This window comes from Callithrix jacchus, chromosome 7, assembly GCF_049354715.1.
Source record: "Callithrix jacchus isolate 240 chromosome 7, calJac240_pri, whole genome shotgun sequence".
Classification (NCBI taxonomy): domain Eukaryota; kingdom Metazoa; phylum Chordata; class Mammalia; order Primates; family Cebidae; genus Callithrix; species Callithrix jacchus.
The window spans coordinates 54990443-55010758 of record NC_133508.1 but is presented as its reverse complement, the minus strand read 5'-3'; the positions used below and the strand labels follow the sequence as shown (position 1 = coordinate 55010758).

The 20316-nt window shown below is 52.7% G+C and overlaps 1 protein-coding gene across 2 annotated transcripts in view; it reads right to left on the bottom strand.

The window, feature by feature from the left end:
• Positions 1–2827, bottom strand: part of IGSF21 (immunoglobin superfamily member 21) — a 270471-nt gene extending 267644 nt beyond the window's left edge. Inside the window, exon 1 of one of the 2 annotated variants that reach the window (XM_002750355.7) lies at positions 2403–2827. In XM_002750355.7, coding sequence (XP_002750401.4) covers positions 2403–2472 — 70 coding nt within the window. In that variant the 5' untranslated portion in view covers positions 2473–2827. Of the gene's footprint in view, positions 1–632; positions 813–2402 lie in introns of those variants that run through there. The other variant, XM_035307930.3, reaches the window with a different exon arrangement.
• Between the last annotated feature and the right edge of the window lie 17489 nt (positions 2828–20316).

Below are 20316 nucleotides of genomic sequence, written 5' to 3'. Positions count from 1 at the left end.
GTTCTCGAAGGCCGGCCGGGGTTGCTCCTCTCCCCGCCCTCCGAGACAGGCAGGTGGCCCTGCTAAGCCGCCGGCAGGTGCACCTCTCCGGCCACCTCCAGGAAGGGCGCCCTCCTCCGGCACAGCCTGCCTCTGGCGTCTCTCACGGACTCTTCTCGCACCCCGCCCCCCATTCTGGGTACAGTCTTGGAAGGAAAGAGGAGGGACCCCACCCTCTTGCGTTCTCCTCTGCGGAGAAGAGAGGGCTCCCGGCGGCCTCGGACCTCCCCCTGTGCTCCAGACGCAGAAAGTTTCCCATTCGCGATTCGCGTCTGCGCTCTTCCTTCATCCAGAGCAGAGGAGCTCGGAGGCCGCGCTGGCTCCCCTGGCCCAGATGCGCTCAACCCCAGCACGCCAGCCCCCCGCCTCCCGCAGCCCGCAGAGGCGGGCATAGGGAGCAGAGGCGCCAGGATGCCGGGTCAGCTCTCCGCAGCCCGGCAGCCAGATGAACGCTGCTCCCGGGTTCCAGGGAGAGCTCGCAGGGTGCGGTCCTGACTGAGCCGGGGTTTCCCACCAAGCCCTTCCTATCAGTTCCTTCCCCAACCCTGCCGCGTCTCTCCGTTCTGCGCATTCCCAGGGAGAGAGGTGCTTACCTCCGGCCCCCAACCTCCAGCCCCTGCTCCCTGCAATGTCCAGGTGAGGGCTCCAGTGCCTTTCAACAAAGCCCAGTGCCCTCTCGGCGGCGCTGGAACTGGGACCTCCCCCATATAACCTTTCCCTTAGAGGCATCCGAAGGGGGGAGCTCTCACCCCAAAGTTGCAGGGGTAGATTCTGATCCACTTTGGAAAGTCTCTTGTTCCAAGGTTAGGGGAACAAAGTACGGGGCTCGCATTCCTTCTGGGTTACACCAACCCCTCCCCCCCCCCCCCCCCCCCGCTGCCAGGACCACCTTCCAGGCTCAAATTCTGCAGCTTCTCCCATCCGCAGACCCAGCACTCCCCAAGGACTTCGGGGTAGAAGGAGGTGGGGTCATTTCTAAGGGGGCACCCCTTTCTGGCAGCACTCTCAGGCTAGGCACCTCCTGCTGGGACAAGGCTATGGAAAGGACAGAGGTGATGCCCACCTCTATCGCCCAGTGGGGCTAGGGGTTGAGACTTTATTGATCATAAAGGCGACTTTTTGGCACCTCGCGTCCCCCTCCCTCTCTGAGGCGGAGGCCAAGCTCACTCCAGACAGGCTGGGGTTGGCACCAGGCTCCGAGGATCCCGGATGCGGACCCTTTAGTCTTGGTCTTGGTGCCCACGGCTCTTCGCGCGTCCCGCCTCCCTCCCGCCTGGCTTTTAGCCTAGCGTTGGCTCTCTGATCACTGCGCGAACGGTGCCGGGGTCCACAGGTTCGGCTCTATCACCGTTTAAGACCCAGTACGCGGCGGCGCTAGCTGGGCGGGAGGCCGGCTGCGAACCACGGATCCCGGGGATGCGGAGCCACCTCTCACAGGCTCCAAAGAACCCTCTTGGCTTCAACCTCCTTCCAGTTGGCTTAGTCTAGCCCGGGAGCAAGTCCACACGGGACACACACACACACACACACACACACACAGCTGCTCACAACTCCCCAGCCCCGGATGCGTCCATACCTTCCTGCACACAAGAACCACACGCTCCATGGCAAGCTTACACACACACTCCCAGTCCGACGAAGCACACGACCCCCACGCACCTGCACCCCCACCCATCCCAGATAAGCACATTCCTGCCCAAGTGTCACAGTCCGATCTCTTGTGCACACAAAAATAGTCATCCGCTGTCTCACACCCCTAAAGAGACCTGCACACTCGGGACACTCGTGAAACGCCGAACCTCACATACCCACCCCCAACACCTCACAGCCACAGTGACACAAGCTCACACACTTCACACCCTCACCGAGAAGCTGGCACATGTTCACACCCCCAACATTCGCTCACACTCACACACACCTTCTTCGTGTAACTGACACAGACACTCTAACACCCTTCCAGACATTCGCTCGCTCACACACAGACCCCACACCATCACACGCGCACACGCACACACATACTCGTCTCTCTAAATACACTCCTGCACCTTCTCCCCGCACAGCTCCTTCCCGGACACCCTCACACAGAGACACAACAAAGACACCCGCTTGTATACACACGCGCACGCGCGCGCACACACACACACACACACACACACACACACACACACAAGGGCACAAACCCACGAGCGCGCTCCAAGAGGCGTCCTCCCTCCCTCATCAAGCCAATCAGCTCCACAGATCCCAGGCAGGACCCGTGCTTGCAGCGGGAGCCTCTCGGAGCGACCCTGGCCCTCGCCCTCCCCCGGCGCCCCGTCCCCGCGCGCGTCCCCCTCCCGGCTTCCGCCCGGCGCCAGCGCACTCACCGCGCGCCAGGTCCAGGATCGCGGCAATCAGTAGGCAGACGCAGCGGCGGAGGCTTGGGGCGGCTCGCATGGTGCCCGGGAGCTGGCGGCGGCGGCAGTGGCGGCGGCTGCTGCGGCGGCGGGTCCCCTCGCCATGGGCTCAGGCGCGCTCCTGCCTCCGGCCGCTAGCCCAGGCGGTGGCGGGCAGCGTGGGGCGCCGCGGGGGCGCCCCCATGCCGCCGCGGCCGGGCCGCCCAGGCGCCCGGCTGAACTCGGCTTCGGCTCTACGAGGCGCAGCGACCCTCGCGCTCTGGGCGTCCTCGGAGCTCGCCGCGGCTCTCGGCTCCCCTACTGTGCGCGGTGCCCACCGCGGCCCGGAGTTCGACCGGCTGCAGCGCCAGAGTTTGGAGCCGAATCGCGCTCTCTCTGCCTCGCGCTCGCCTCTCCCGGCGGCGCGAACACCCCCCTCCCCGAGCCCTCCCTCTGTCCCTCCCCCTCTCCCCGCCCCCCGCCCTCCTCGCCCTCCCCATGCCGCTCTCTCCGCGTATTATACAGACTTTTCTTTAATCCTTTCTGGGCTGTTCGGCTCTCGTCCGCTAAGCCGATTTATTGCAGGGAGAAGGAGAGCTCACCCCCTCCCAGTCTCCCCTCTCCCCTCACTCAGGTCCCCCCCTCACTCAAAACTGACTTGCTGCCTCTAGCTTCTTAACCCTTACCCAGGTGACCCAACACCCCGCCCTGGAAGCTCAGCTCTATCGGATCCTCTCCACCTAGGCTCCCCCTATCCCCAGGATTACCGTCGCGCTCCCCCCTCCCCAGCCTGATGAAAGGAGGCAGCCTCCCTTCTGAGAGAGAAAGAGGCCATCCTGGGAGCAGGGCAGGCAGGGTGTGGCTCTGGAGTTCTGGCCTTGCCAACGATGAATGCCCTCATTTGGCAAGGTGAAGGGGTTTCCGTGTTCAGAAACTTTCCAAATATCGGCCACTCCTTTCCCCAGGGACCCACGGAAATAGAGTGTGCTCTGTCTTTTTTCCCACATGCTGGGATCCAAGCAGGAATGGGTGAGGAACTGGCTGTGTCCTTCTAGCAGAAACCAAGTTTCCACCTTTTTGCCAGACCTACACCTTTTCTACCCAGGCCTGAGAAGTATGGGTTTGAGATTTGTATCTTACCATTACTCTCCCACCGACACACACACACACACACACACACACACACACACACCATTAAGCCTCAGGCCTGGCAGTGGACCTTGAGGTCTCCTGTGAGGATGAAGGGGAGTGGTACTCTAGCCCTTGGGGTGGGTAGGCGGGGTGGTTCGATGAGGAAATTCAGAGGATAGAATTTCACCATTGGCAGGAACCCAGAAGACTGGCAAGAGCCAGAAACGCCAGCACGATCAGGGGCAAATTGGGCTCAGAACTCAGGTCCCTGGGCCTTTGACCCAGACCTTCTATGGAGACTCTGGCAGGTTGCTGAGTCAGGCTGTCACTTTGTTTACCTAGATGGGCAGTGGGTACAAGGCAGTGACATCTCCAGCAGCCCTCTGAGAAGGGTATAGGGAGTGCAGTGGGCAGTGGGTGGTTGCCGAGCTGCCTCTGGCAAGTCTTGTGCAGGAATGTCCATGGAAGCAAGTTGCTCCCTCCACCTGCCCTCTGGAACCTCTCCCCATTGCCTCCCAAGGCAACCCTGAGGCTCAGCTTGCTCACCAGCCCCAGAAGGAGCAATTTGCATTTATGAAGATCTGAAAGCATACGTTCACCCGACAGGCTTTAGAATGATCCTCTCAGTAAAATAATAATAATGATCGTAATAAACCCTTATAAATAGGTGTTTGATTACAGTTTGTCCCTACGTGGGATTTTTTTTTTTTTTTTTTTGAATCAGGCTAATTGGTTGCAGGTTGATTGGACTACATATGGCTTAAACACTGGATGAACACTGGAGGTCCTTTCTTCTCCCTTTGGCTGCTGTTCTTTGCCCCCTTCACTCACATCCACCCAGGTCTCCCCTACTTCAAGCCGCTGAGGGTCAGCTTGAGGTCACCTCTCCCGCTTGCCTTCTCCCCCAGGGCCTCCTCCCTGGCCCTCCCCTCCCCACTCTGACCCAGAAAGAAGCCAACAAACCCCAAAGTCCATCCTAGGTTTTAAACCCACTGTGAAAGGGGCTCCCTGGCTGGAGAATAGCATCAAGCTGGGGGGATCCCTCGTGCTGGTCTGAGTTGGGCAGGGAAATACTGTGCCTCGCTGTGCTGCTTTCCTGCTCTCCAGACCCAGCTGCAACTCAGTGTGTGGTCAGGCAGGTGGACAGTGTCAGTTCCTCAGGTGGATCCTGAGTGAATGAGGCTTCCTAGTGGCACTCCCTGCACCCCAGCCACTGGAAAGGAGGGCCAAGGAGCAGGTGGGATTCTAGGGCCCCTTAGTGATGTTTCTTCCCAGCCATAGCTCACACCAGCTAGAAAACAGAACCAACAGAAGGAGCTAGACAGTGACATCTGGGGAGACACTAGTGAGAAGGAAAGCAGGCCTGACAGCCAAGGGAGGGTGCTTCCCAGGACCGAGGACTGGGCCTGGCACACTGGAGATCTCCTTCAGCCCCAGGACTTCTGAATCACCCCAACTCCATTTGACATCAACCTGTATTATAATTATTGTTATGCCTAGCCAGTGCCTGGCACATAGTGGGTCCTCAATAAATGCTAGTTGGATGGATGCACGAATGAATGAATGTAGGTCATTCAGTCTTATCTACTCTGTTCCTCAGTGTCTTGCACAAGCCTGGCACTTGGTAGGCATCTGGTGGCAGTGAACCTCCTTGGAGGGCCAAGATCACATGTTTTGACTGGGCCCAACAGAGAGGAGGTGTCCTGCTCAGGTGTGCAGTTGGTTTTGCCCAAAGGTGCCTGGCTGTGCTGTGTGTCTATTGCCATAGGGTAAAGATGGCAGTAATACGGTTGCCTTCACAACCCTCTCCGGGGAAGCCCAGTACTCCAGCTCCTGTTTCATAAGATACAGCTTTGAAGATTTGTCCCAGAGAAAGACATCTCTGAAGCACTGAGAAGCACAGTTGGCAGAAGGCACAGGGTGGGGTGACTTAGCCAAAGGAAAAAGTCACCAGGGGCTTTTAATTTGCTTAATATCCCTCGGCTCCTGTCTCCTAATGGATCAGCAGGGTCTCTACGCTGCAGTCCTGGCACTGAGACCCAGGAGTCATGGCAGGACAGGCCTCTTCCTCAGACACTGGCTGAGCAGAAGCACTGGGCCTCAGGGTGGCCAGAGGTGTGGCTGCCTGCCCCCAGCCTCCCTCTGTCCATGGTGCTGAGCTAGGCTCTCCCAATAGAGGGCACTACAGCACAAAGCAAACTTCTCCCCCAGCCCCAGGGAATAGCCCCAGAGGTCAAAGAACCCCTCTGTGACCTCTAGTCCCCACTTGCCCCACCAGGAAAGGGAAGGGACGCAGCACCTGACTGCCTTCTCCAACCTGGATTCTAAGGGGCTGGGTTCCCCTGGATTGCAGCAGAACACCCAGTGAGGTTCAATAATAAGAGTCATAAGCACTTATTAAAGTGCCTCTCTGTGCCAGGTGCTGTGAACTTACTTAATGTGTATAAATTCATTCACACCACACGATAATGTATGAGGTGGGTCTCATCATTAGTCCTGTCTTACAGATAGGAAAGCTGAGGCACAGAGAGGTTAAGCAACTTTCTCAGTACAATGCAGCAAGGAATAGGACCAGATTTGAACCCAGCAAGAGCTCCAGAACTAGAGTTCTCAAACACCTTACCTAGACACAGTACACCACACACACACACAAACACACACAAGTGTACGCACAGAGGCACACACACACAAATGTACACAGCCACACACACATGATGTGTCCACACACAAACATGGGCACACACACGTGTACACACACAAACACAGGCACATACAACAAGCATACACACATACACACAGGCACACACACATACCCACAAATGTCCACACACACATGGGTACACACACACACACGCACACACACACGAATGTCCACACACACGTACACACACATGTGTCCACACATACGAGCGCACACACACACATAAATGTCCACACATACATGCACACACACACAAGCACACACGTGTCCACACACACACGTGTCCACACACATACAAGAAAACACATACACAAATGTCCACACACACTCACACAGGTGCAAACATGACCACACACACACATATACAGGAACACACACACACAAGTGTCTACACACATAGGCACAGGCACACACATCTTGGAGCCAGTATTTGGATAGGAAAACTCGTGAATCCAGTGCGTTCCACCTCTCTTATCTCATTTAATCCTCCTGTAAGTCCCCTGTGGTTTACAGATAAGGAAACTGAGTCTCAGAGAAGTAAAAAGAATTGCCCAAGGTGGCTAGGTTAGGGGAGTACTGGATTCTGGGGACAGGGATCTAGTGTGGGCTTCCCCAGGCAGGCCCTGCCCCAGGGTCCACATTTCTCTCCCTCTCTATCCTCCTCTCTCCCTCTCATCAACCCACTCACTCCCGCAGTGCTCCCTCTGGCCTTCCTATCCTGCCCTCTGCCTCTCTGTGCTGGGAATTGAACCTCCACCAGCCTGAACCACAGTCAGGACACGGCTTTTTATTGTTCGTTTAAATTAAATGCAACTGAAAGTGACGCCTTAACACCAGTGACCCAAATTGATATGGAGTCAGCCACTTGGAATTATGTTCAATGCTCTGTTCTTAATGAACCTCAGCCCCACCTGGACTCCAAAGTTCCATCACATCTTCCCGGTGAAAGACACCAGAAGCGTGCGTGGGAATTTCAAGCTGTGGGCTGGGGAAGGGGCCTCAGCATTATGGAACCAGAGAAAAGAGCTGGATTCAGGATGACCATTGTTCCCCAAACTGGGTCCCACTGACCATTCGTTTTTAGTTTTGTAATAAACATTTCTTGCAAGAGGGTTTTGTGGCTAAGTATATTCGAGAAATGTTACAAACTCAGCTGTTCTCCACTTAGAAGTTTATAGTTCGCATGAGCTTATGACAGGTTATGAGAAGTCCTGCAGCTGGTTGTGTGTGGGTTGTCTGTGTTTGTTTCCCAGTTTTATTTAGTTGAAGTCCGCACTCGTTTGCCCTCAGAACCCTCTTTCCATTAATACCTATTAACATCGTGTGAGCAACAGCTCCATGAATCACAGGGAGAAAAGGGCTGCTCTGGCCCCAAACAGGCCCTGATCTCTTCCTCACTATCACTGCAGTGGAAATTGTAATAATAACAACAACCATTGCCAATTGATGGCATTTATTGAGCGCTTACTATGTGCCAGGTGCTATACTTTGCTTGTACTATTCATTGAATTCTCTCCAGAATCCTGGAGACAGTTTCTGTGTTTAGACCATGGAATGAACAAGAATGATGAGACACATAGAGGTGTAAGCCCTGGAGCATGGGCACAGAGTCAGTAAGAGGTGAAGCTGACATTTGAACCCAGGTGATCTCTTCCAAGTGGTCTTTGCTTCCAGACCCACCCTCCCCAGTTCATCCTCCCTGATGCCATTGGAGAGATCTTTGACCTACATGTTCTGACCATGTCTGTTCAACTCCTCTGCTCTCTTCACAATGCCCCCTATTGTCCAAGGCCCAAGCTCTTCAGTGTGCCCCCATGGTTGCATCCTAAGCCCCCTCCGGTTTTGTCTTTCCTTCCCCTCCTCTCACTCACCTCACACTCTGGATCATTCTCTGTCCCTCCAACACTAGGGGCTTTTATTGTCTCTCTGCCTTTGCTGGTGCTGTTCTTCCTGCCTGATATCCATCTCCCCTTCTCCACCCATCCATCAAGGCCAAGGTTGATAGTCGCATCTATTAGGAAACCTCTTTCCCCTCTCTCAGGGTCAGGCATAACTCGCCTTTCCGACCACAGGGTAGCACCTATAACGTTGTTTTATGGATCTCTAGGAACGTAACCAACATAAGGGCAGGGATCACAGCTGGTTCATCTTTGTATTGACTGAATAGGTGGTAGGTCCTCGAGAAAGTGACTGTCGAACAAATACAGGAAGTTGGTTGTGAGAATTGCTGGGTGGGTGGATGAATGAATGGGTGGATGGATGTGAGTCATTGTATGGATGGATACGGGAATCGTTGGATAGATGGATGGATGGATGGATGGGTGAGTGGGCAGATGACTAACAGGGATGTGTGGGTGTGTTGACAGTTGGATGAGAGAAGGGACTGTTGGGTGGATAAGCACGAGGATGGAGGCATGGATAGATGAACCAAGGTTAGAAAGCATCAACAAGATTTTTATTTTTTCTGGTATCACTGCACTTGTAAGTGTGAGAGACCTGGACCAACAGATATTAGTCATAGTTAGAAGGTGCCAACAGATGTAGTCAAGTGCACTGGCTTAATGCAAAGGCTCCAGAGGTGGTCTGTATAAGCTCAAATCCCAGCTTCAGCACTCACAAAAAATGATGGGAGGAAGGAAGGGAGGAAAGGGAAAAGAGAGGAGGGGTAGGTGGGGAGGGGAGGGATGGAGGGAGGGAGGAAGGGAGGGAGGAAAGGGAAGAGAGAGGAGAGGTGGGTGGGGAGGGGAGGGATGGAGGGAGGGATGGAGAGAGGGAGGAAAGGGAAGAGAGAGGAGAGGTGGGTGGGGAGGGGAGGACAGAGGGAGGGAGGGAGGGAGGGAGGGAGGGAGGGAGGGAGGGAGGGAAGAAGGAGAGAAGGGAGGGAGGAAGGAGAGAAGGGAGGGAGGGAGGAAGGAGAGAAGGGAAGGAGGGAACTTCTGTAAGAACTTGTGCAAATTATTTAACCTCCCTGTGTTTCCATTTCCTCATGTATAAAATGGGAATGGGGAGGAGTACCTACCTCATCAAGCCGTGGTGATTTTATAAGACAATGCTTCAAATGACGTAAGCACCCAATAAGCATGAAGTGTAACAACCTTTACTGAAAGCCAAAGCAGCCATACGGCTCTGCAATTATCTCACTCTGTGGCTCCCTCTTTTTGCCCTTAGTTTCCTGCCTTCTTTAGTGGAGAGGGGTGGATAAAGACTCCCAGGGTCAAGAGCTCAAGAGACTCAGCAGATGTTGGCCACGACTCCAGATCAAAGACAAAAGCCAATGGGAGCGGGACCTGTGATTTATTTTTCCTCTGTGGCATCTTCCAACGTTAGTCAGTCTATTCCTGGCTCTGGACTCCTGTCCCCACAATTGTCAAATCGGGTTGGGATCTTAGGAGGTCACCCTTCTGAGAGGGCCCCTTTCCTCCTTTCCTTGACAAGCTGCAATATCACACGTTGACAACAGGTGGCGCCATCGAATACATGATTTGTTCCATTTTTGCAACCTTTCAAGTTCAAGGGCCTATCTGTATTCTGTAAAACGAATCAGTTTCCTGTTTTACGAATTCTTTAGGCTTTATTATATGTACAGAGAGGCATGCTAGTACAAAGCACAAAGACTTAAGCCCCCTAATTAGCCACGATTGTGCGATGGGTCAGTGGTACTACAGATGGGAACCAAAGCAAGACTGTGGGCTCCCTGCACTCTTCGAGGGGCATTTCATGCCTACTGCCTAATGCAGCAATGCTCTCTGCAGCCGGTTCAAGCACGTGTCTTGCCTCCCCGGGTAACAGTCCATACTTTGGGAAGTCTGGGACCATTTTACTTTGTTCTTTATTATCTTCCACACCACCCCTCTAGGGGCCTGGAGGAACCCCGAGCAAAGAAGGAAGGTCCAGCTAACTATGCTCATCTCTCAGTTGCGAATGAAAAAGGTATTTGTTACAAAAGGCCTTTGATTAATTACAAAAGCCATCCAGTGAAGCCTGACAATTTCCTCAGCCCATTTTTCCTTCTTGAGTTTCTAGATCCTGAAACACTGGAGAAAATCCCCATTTGATTTATAGGACAGGGAGGTGATTTCATTTCTCTGGGCTTCACAGTTCTCATTTGTAAGAGGCAAACGCTGGGCTGGCTTTCGGAGGCCCCTGACAGCCTATGGCTTGTCTGGGCACAAACCCGCCTCCGCTTTCCTTCTCTTCATCTCTTCCCTCCTGTGCCACTATGGAAGTGGTTACTCTGCACCTGGCACTGAGCTAGGACCTGGGAGACTGGCTTTCTGGAGGAGGTAAAACCTCAAGTTCTGAAGAATGCCCGAGTTAGCCAGGGAGAGAAAGGCTTTGGGGACAGAGCTGCATATTCAAGGCCTTAGGAAAGCACACCGCAGAGATTGCCATCTGGGAGACAGCAGGTGGTCCAGGAAGCTGGAACTAGGGAGTGTAGCGGGAGGAGGCTGTGAGGCTAGGCAGGGTTATCGTACACCACACAGGGCAATGACTACTGAGCAACAGCAAAGGAACAATGAAAACTACATTGAAGAAATCAGCTGGACACACATGCCAGTTTGAGATTTGATGACTCCACATCAGATCCTTCTGTAATGACCAGTTCCTTCCCAGCTGCAGATGTTCCTTCAGCCCTGGAGCCTCACGTCTCCACCAAAGTGCTCTTTCTCTTCCTCCTTTTTCTCTCTCCAATACTGATTGAAGACCGAAGCCATCCCGTACCTGTGCCGGCCACCGAACGCTCTCTCCCCTCCCTGGCTTCCTTGTGTTGACTTCCGCCCATGCTCAGCCTCCTGTCCTGCTTGTCACTGACCCTGGCAAGAAGATGATCCTGCAAAGAGGCAGTTGGTGAATCAGACTGGAATATTTCCCTGGAATGAAAGGCTATTGGGAGGCACAAAGGAGAATCACTCACCTTTCAAAGCGATCTTTTGCTAAAAGGAGTGCTAATGGACTGCTAGTGGGGGAATCGTAGAGGCATTGTTTGTGCTTTTAATGACTTCAAGCGAAGGAGACTAGGCACCGGGGGGCATGGTGACCCAGAGGCACGGGCTCAGAGGCCCCAAATCCTTAACAGCTTTGCACCATTGAACAAGTGGTTCTAATGGACCGCTGCTACTGCTGACGACACTGAAGCACACATGTTCATTGTGCTTCTCCTCTGGACCAGGCACTGAGCTCGATACCAGGGACAGAGAAGAAAAAGGACATGGTTTGTGCCCTGAGGAGCACACCATTGGTGAGGGTTGGTGTGGAATGAATACCACCTGAGCGCCAGCATCAGGGCAGCCTGCCCCTGCTCACCAGACCTCTTTGCCAGCAGAGCTGCACCCCCTGCCTGGTCTACTTACTTCCTCCTTCCCTGATGGGCCTCGGAGGCCCCTTCCCTTCTGCTGTGTCCCCAGCCTGCACCTCATTCAGGCCTCCAAGTAAGGGAAGGACAGTGGCGCCTCCCCAGAACTGACGTCTGCTCAACTCCTTGGACCTCATCTTCTGTATAAAGCACCACCCGCAATATCCACACCCAGGTCACCTGGCTAGACCCAGAGTTACAAGCTGATCAGGACAGCCCCCTTAAATCCTTCACTGGCTCCCCAGAGCCTGCACACTAAAGTCAGCATTCCTGGAATGGTTTTCCAGGGTCTTCAACTCCATGCCGGGCTCACTTCTGCAGCTTTGTTCACACATTCAGTTCTCAGAGTTCACGAAGCTCTTTCTCTTGATTACAGAACTTTCTATAGGCTGCCGCTCTGCCCAAGATAGCCAGCCAAGCTCCGCTCTCTCCCACCTCCCCTACCCCATCCCATGCACCCCACACACACCCTTTAAGCTGGTTAATTCCTGCTCCTGTGCCAGAGCTCAGCTTTCTTTGTCACGAGTTCAGGAAGCCTACACTGGATGCCTTCTCTTGGCCTTTTCAGCCTCTGTGTTCACAACAGGGAATTAAGACTAGAGTGGTCAGGAGGGCAAAGTACAGGGGTGCGTATTAGTCCATTTTGCATTGCTGTAAAGGAACGCCTGAGACTGGTAATTTATAAAGAAGGTTTATTTGGCCCGTGGTTCTGCAGGCTGTACATGCATGGCACTAGCATATGCTCAGCTTCTGGTGAAGCCTCAGGAAGCTCTTACTCAGGGCGGAAGGTGCAGGGGAAGCAGGAGTGTCACATGGCAAGAGAGGAAGCAAGAGAAAGAGGAGGGGTGGGCGGGGTCTTCTTAACAATCAGATCTCACAGTAACTAAGAGAGGTAGACCTCACTCACTGCTGCAGGGAGGACACCGAGTGCCTCCCGCTAGGCCCACTTCCAATACTGCAGACCAATTCCAGCATGAGATTTAGAATGACAAGTATCCAAAATATATCAGGGAGGAAGAAAGGAGAAGGGAGGGAGGGAAAGAAAAAAGAAAGGAAGAAAGGAAGAAGGGAAGGAAGGAAGGAAGGAAGGAGGTGGAAGGAAGGAAGGAAAGAAAGAGGGAGAGAAGGAGGGAGGAACGAAGGAAGAGAGGAAGGAAAGAGAGAAGAAAGGAAAGAAAGGGAGAGAAAGGGAGGAAGGAAGGAAGAAAAGAAAGAAAGAAAGAGGCAGGTAGGAAGGGAGGGAGGGAAGGAGGGAGGGAAAAGAGGGCAGGCGGGAGGGAGGAGTCTAGATGTACAGCAAGGCTCAGCACCAGAAATCAGAACAAAGTCAAGGAACCATTAAAAGATTGCCATGGCCAGAACAGAAGCGCAGCTGTTGAGAATGGCACCTTTCTTAGCTGGAGCTGCCCTGTCTGGACAGCAGCAAAGATGCTGGTCCTCACTCCAAGAGGTCTTAACTCACAAACGCCCCCTGCGGCCTTCCTTTAAAGGAAGAAGTGGTACTTGGTGGCACATTGGGTTTTGGAGGGCAGAAAGCTGGAGCCCACATACCTGCAGGCAGCTCTCAGGGTGTGGGGTTCAGGGGTCTGTGAAGGGATGGAAGCCGAGGGGCCCATGCTCCCCTTTAGCTGGAATTGTCCTCCCTGGCAGGACTAGCTCTCCGTCCCAGGGAGGCCAAGGGAGTCCTGAGTGCCCAGAGACCAACAGTCTTCCTGGTTCCTACTTCCACATCCAACACTTCCTCACCAAGATAATGAAATTCCACCTCCCTCCAGCTGCCCCCTTGCAATGTCAGGAGGGACACATGCCTTTCCTTGAGAGCCGCTCCTCACCGCTGTTCCATAAACCCCATATTTCACACCCCGAGTGGCTGCATTTCAGCGGTGGGTGAAGTGGTTTTATTTTTATCGTGCACGCAGGCATATAAATATGTAAGAGTAGCTCAGAAACACTTTAGGGTCTCTCTGGAAGGAAGGCTCGGTGTGAGTGTGAGGGAGCATGGTAATTAGTTCGTCCGGGGCACGGGCTCTGCTGGGCGTGGTGGTGCCACTCCTGCCCTGGCAGCATCCCTGGTGCCATGGCCTGAGAATGTCTACCCTGATACACTCCTGAGAACAGGGTGAGGCCTTGGCAAACTTTGCATAACAAAGCTTAAAAATGAAACAAAAGCAAACAGCAACATCCTAATCTGGGTTCCCACCTTAACTCAGCCACTTCCTGGCTCTGAGACCTTGAATGAGGTCCCTGCCCTCACCTGCCCCTGGCATCTCTGTCTACCAAGTGGGGTTGATTGAAGCCTCCTAGGTTTCTTTTTGTCCTTAAGGAACAAATACAATGAAGAATTTGAAATGGGCTCTGAGAACAGTAACACACAACTGCAAGAGGACTGCCATCATTCCTCCCCAGTCATTCACTTGGGGCAGGTGAGAGACAGTACAGGGTCACATGAGTCCTGCAAACAATGGCTGCTCCAGGCATGGCAGGTTTCCTCACCTCTCTTAGAAAGGAGGGTGGGAAATAGCGTTTATTGACCTCCAGCCCCAGGGCTGAGTACTTTACATAGATAATTGCATTGGAACATGACAGTAACGTGGTGCAAGGCGTGTTACTCCTGTTTACTGATGAGGGAAACTGAAGTTCAGAAAGGGTGAGGAATTCGTGCCAGGCCACACACAAGGCTATGGAGCGGTCCAGCCCAGCTTTGACTACAGGTGAAAGTGATGCTCTTCTCCAGGTGGCCATATTTTCTGTCTCAGGTGCCTGCTTTCCACGAAGGATGGTCTGTGCGCTCTAGTCAGGGGATGTGCCATCCTGTGTCCTGTGCTGAATCCCCCAAAGCAGGCCCACAACGACACTTGTTGAAGAGCGAACGCATGGTCTGGAAGCAAGCTCATTAGGCCGGCACTCCCTCTGACAGCTGCATCCCAGCAACCCATGTCCAGCTTTCATCACGCCTGGGCTGGAACAGAGAGAGGATGGCTTTCATCTGCCAGGTCCCCAGAGTCAGAGAGAGAGAGAGAGAGAGAGAGAGAGAGAGAGAGGAACCAAGGGTTTTGGTAGGGACGTGCCTGGGAAGAAGATGGATTTTAGAGCACAACTCTCTGATGACCAAAGATAGAGGTCAGAGGATGCTGAGCTCTGGCCTTTCAGCTCTTGAACCCACACTCCAGGCTGTGGAAGATTAAGAAGGTATCTTCCCACAAGGCTGAGTCATTCCAGGAGGCCAGCTAGATGGTCAAGAGCCCCCGGGCTCAAAACTGGCTGCCTTTCTATCCCCAAAGGGCTGTCCCAACCCTGCGGCCCTGTGTCAGGAGGCCTCAACTATATCTTGACGGTCCAATGGAGGTGTAGCCCATAAGAGCAGGTGCCAAGTTGAAAGGCCCGGTGACTAGGCTGCATTAGACAAGGAAATTGCCCAGGACTTGCTGACATCAGCATGCCAGAAGCGAGAACCCCAAATAACAAAGCTGATATGAGTTGGCTGTGTCCCCACTTAAATCACATCTTGAATTGTAGCTCTCACAGTTTCTACATGTCAGGAGAGGGACCCAGTGGGAGGTAATTGAATCATGGGCACAGGTCTTTCCCATGCTGTTCTCCTAATAGTGAATACGTCTTGTGAGATCTGATGGTTTTGTAAAGGGGAGTTTCCCTGCACAAGCTCTCTCTTTGCTTGCCACCCTGTAAGATGTGCCTTTCACCTTCCACCATGATTGTGAGGGCTCCCCAGCCACATGGAGCTGTGAGTCCATTAGACCTCTTTGTCTTTATAAGTTGCCCAGTCTTGGGTATGTCTTTATCAGCAGTGTGAGAGCAGACTATTACAATGGCAAAGGCAGAGGCAGAGCCTGTGAGTCTGGCAGTGGTCTGCAACCTCCACAGTGGGAATGTAAGGGAACTCCATACCAACCAGGCATAGCTTCCCTATATGAAAACCATCTTTGTTTCTATATGAAGAATCTAATGAGGCCATGAGAGGGCAGCTCCTTTGGGACGGAGCAGGGCTCAGAATCCACAGACGCAGGTTTGCTGTTGTTGGCTGGTGGAAACGTGGTTTTCCGGCTTGACTGTTCTCTGTTTATTTTTTTTCTATTTTATTACTGTTTTCAGGAAAGCTGGAAATAGCAGCTGAAGTCAGCTGTGATGAAGGGTTGTAAGAGGAGAGGAGGTGCATCCCCGCTCAGGCCACTGCCAAAGGAGCGTTGCTAAGCCTGGCAGGAGAAGAAGTGAAAGCTGGGGCCCTTCAGGAGGAGGTGGGGCTCAGAGGCCAAGGTCAGGTCCCCCAGGGCCATTCCTACCCACCCAGGTGTTCTTACCCAGAAGGCCTTCCCTGTTCCTCTCTCTCTTTTTCTCTTAAATTTTTAATTGTGACAAAATACACAAACCATAAAATTCACTGTGTTAACAATGTTTAGGAGGACAGCTTACTAGTGTTAAGTAGATTTCCATGGGTGGGAAACCGATCTCCAGAACTATATTATCTTGCAAAACAGGAGCCCCATGCATGTTAAACAACTCCGGATTCCCCCACCTCCACCCCCGGCAAGCATCTTTCCAATTCCTGTTTTAGACACCTCCCGTAAGTAGTATGACACAGTATTTGCCTTCATGTGACTGGTTTATTCACTTAGCATAATGTCCTCAAGTTTCATCCATGTGGTCACATGCGTCAGTATGTCCTTCTTTTTGAATGCTGAATAGTGTCCCACTGTATGGATTGACCACATTTTGCCTCTCCATCATCGGCAGTTGGACTCCTGGGCTTCTTCCACGTCTTGGTTGTTGCAAATAATCCTGCTGTACACACAGGGGTACAAACATCCCTTTGGAATCCTGTTCTCTTTTGGAATATATACCCAGAAATGAAATTACTGGATTAGATCGTTGTTCCTCTTTAAGGAGGGGGATCTGCCCTGCACCCCTGGCTGCCTCAATGCTGCCTCTGAGCCTGGCCAGAGAGGCTGAAGTGTACACAGGAGTGTGGGAGGTGGAGAATTCCAGACTCCCCTCACTGGCTGCAATGGATCAGAGAGGATTTCACAGCTCTGTCTGCATGGGTCCTGCAGCCGGTGGATCTCACTGTAGAAACAGAGTGAAGTCACAATTATCCAGTGGGAAGAAAAACACCCAGAAACCTTAGAGAATGGCCCTTAAGGACAGGCTGAGCTATGGGAAGGAGGGACTCCAGTGTCCTGGGCAACAGCTAATGACTGCGGCCGGGGAGCTGGAGACATTATCGGGGTAGCTGAACACACGTAATCGTGGCAGATAGATGTTTGTTGACCGAATGAACGATGGGAGTTCCAAAATTCTAAAATGAATATTCCACCAGGCCCTTGTTCACATGATAGAAGCTCAGTGAATGGATGCATGAATTAGCATAAAATTGTACTGAGTTGCTTTTCTCTGTAAAGGAAGAATATCCAGAGAAGAGAAAGGTCAAGAACATTCAGCAGACTCTCCCTTGATCCCGCTTGGTGTAAAGCAAACATCTCGGCTGGTAGGGTAAGGGAAGGGAGAGGGAGAAGGGATGGTCCTGTCCAGAAGCAGCTTGCAAACCAGTGGGGATAGAGGAGAACAGGGTCGCCCCAAGTGCATTATAAGAAGAGGACGTATGAGGAACAGGACAAGTGACCAGGAAGCCTGGAAAGGGCCTCACCTCTGCTTGACATCTCCTCTGGGCCAGAGGCTTTCTTTTAATGTGTTTCATTCAGCTACTCTGAGAGTCAGGATTGTTCCACTCAACAGGTTCAGACACAGGGAGTCACGTACTCATTTGCTCTGCAAATGGCAGAGCAGAGAAATGGAGCCAAGCCTGACACCAACTTCCAACTTCTTCCCTCTTCACCAAAGAGGCAGCCAGGGAGACTTCCTGGAGGAGATGAATTGAGGTGAGTATGCATTTTTTGTCTTGCAGAGGAGAGAAAGGCTTTTCAGGTGGAGGGAAGACATCCCAGCCAAAGCCCAGAGATAGAAAAGAGCAGGGACTGCTCATACATGCAGCAAATATTCCAATTTGACCAGAGCACGGGGTGGATGGAAGGGAATGCTAAGAAATGGTTGGTTGGGTCCAGTCTAGAAGCTGAGCCCAAGGGTCCCTGATGCTCCTGAGTAGTGGGGAGCCACTGAGGGATTCCAGGGTGGGAGGGACACGTTCAGGACTATGTTTTCCCTGGCAGCTATGTCTTAGGTAGGTTGGAGGAGGTGAGCCATGGGCAAGGCAGGCAGCAGGGAGGCTGCTGAAATCCAGCAGGAAAGGGGAGATTCATTTGTCCTATCATGTACTGAGCCTAAGGGATACAGCTGTGACCTATTAGGCTTCCACTCTAACTCCATCCTCACAGAACAAATTAAACCAAAATGATGACAGATTGTAACCTGGACCAGGAAATAAGCAAACAAGACAATGAGAACGGTAACAATGGGAGCATGGTGCAGTCAGGGAAAGCTTCTTGGAAGAGATGACAACTAAACTGGATTAGAAGGGTAAGAAGGAGCCAGCGCCGCAAAGCGCCAGGGGAAGAGCCGGGCAGACAGAACAGAGAATAGCCCTACAGGGAGGAAGAGCGTCCATGTTTCAGGAACTGGCAGACCACATCTGTGGCAAGGGAGGGCCTAGGACATTTTTCAGGTGATGAGCTGGAAGAGGTGGCAGGGGCAAAGCCTGCAGGGTGGGAGTTGGGATTTTATTCTAGAGCAACACGAAGCTGGGAGAAGGCTTTAAGGAGAAGAGCGATGTGATCCGATTTGTGTTTTTGAAAGGCCTCTCTGGCTGCATGAAAAATGGGTGGAGATGAGGACAACAGTCGAGGAACCACAGCAAGGGACAAGGAGGGAGAGGAACATGGCCTGGGCCAGGCAGCAGCCAGAGAGCTGGCTGACAGGAAGCCAGCTGAAGCTCATGGACTCTGATTCCAGAAAGGAGGGGCCACGAGTGAGAGGCATCATTTGGAGAAACATTCTGTGTTTCAAAGGTAGGTGACAGCCAGGATAAAACACAGCAAAGTTTGACCCCAGCAGCAAATCCAATTTTCACACGTCTCCTTCTGGATGGAATTTGCCTTCCCTGGGAGGGGGAGGTCAGGAGCAAAACACTGCAACGCAATCTGAGGCTTTTCTGAGCAGGGGAAGACTCTCCCCAGAGGGATTATTCTGGGCTCAGGGCTGCAAAATCTGTCTGGGTGCTCAAAGGAGGATAGAGGGGAGAGGAAGCTCCTCTTTATCCAGCCCCTGTCCCAAGGGAGCCTCGTTCTGACACCTCAGGTAAACATTTGTGGAGCTCCTGTGTGGTACCATGCATTTTACTAGATGCTAGAGACACAGCCGTGAAAGAAAAGACACAGCCCCTTCTCCCCAACCCTTCTCACAGGCAGCCCCGGGTCTAGGTGTGAATGGCAACTCCCAATGTGGCCCTGATGACACTTCCAGATATTCACAGGTCTATGCAATTCCCTCTGCTTGAATGCAGGCTGGACAGACTGACTCCCTTCTAATGAGCAGAACGGGGAAAGTGAAGGGCGGTCACGTCTGGAATTAGGTTACAAAAGACTGTGGCTTTGGCCTGCAGGTGGCGCTCTCTCCAGGCCCCTCCCCTGCTGTCTCTGATAACACAAGACGTCATGTCGTGCGCTGTCCTACACGGAGGCCCGTGTAGCAAGGAAAGGAGGGAAGACAACAGCTGGAAGACCCCAGGCCAAGGCCCGGCAACACGTGGGGAACTGATCTTGCCAACCGTGGATGGAGGGAGGTTGGCAGCAGATCTGTTCTCAGTGCAGACTTGACGTGAGCACAGCCTGGTCTGGTGTCTCCATCAGACTGTAGGACACCTCTGGCCCCAGGACCCAGCTAAGCCACACCTGTTTTCCTGACCCTCAATTCTTTAGCAATGTTGTTTCATGTGGCTGCATTTTGGGGTGTATGTTATGCAGTAGGTGATGACTAGTACACAAGTGATACTTAATTAAACACTTAATGTAAGCTCGGTATGCGGGAGGATGCCTGTGGTCCCAGCTACTCGGGGGCTGAGGTGGGAGGCTTGCTTGAGCCTAGGAGTGCAGCTGTAGTGCACTATGATTGCTCCTGTGAGTAGTCACTGCACTCCAGCCTGGGCAATATAGTGAGACCCCATCTCAAAAAAAGAAAAATAAAGAAAAATTTAAAAGATCACCTAATGTGGGCTTTGCATACATATGTTTTATGATGCAGGACCCACCATATCCCCATTTTATAGATATGGAAACTGAGGCTCAAAGGGGCCATGTAACTTACACAAGGCCACACAGCTAAGACGTGACAGAGAAAGGATTCACATGGCAACAGTTGCCTCCAGAGTCTGTGCTGTCAAACACCACGCTGATAAGGGAGGCACAACCGCTTTCCAGGAGCGGGTCTGATCTGATGGAGGAAGCACACTCCCCACATGAGGGCATTGCTGTTTAGTTGAGGAGATGACTGTCTCAAGTCTGCAGCCATTTTTAAGTTAGCCTTTGCATCCCCATGCCCTCTGGAAAAATCCAACTAAAGGACCTCTATGGACGGTCTTACCTCATCCTGTCTTGAGCTGGGCTTCCCAGTCTTTTATTTCATTTCCTCCTTGAAGCATTTGCAACATTCCCTGATAGAGACTCACATTTACTCCTTGGACTAAACCCTGGACCCTACCCCCACGTCCCCAACAAGTCCTGGCATCCACCATGTCTCAGGCCTTTATCATACCCTTT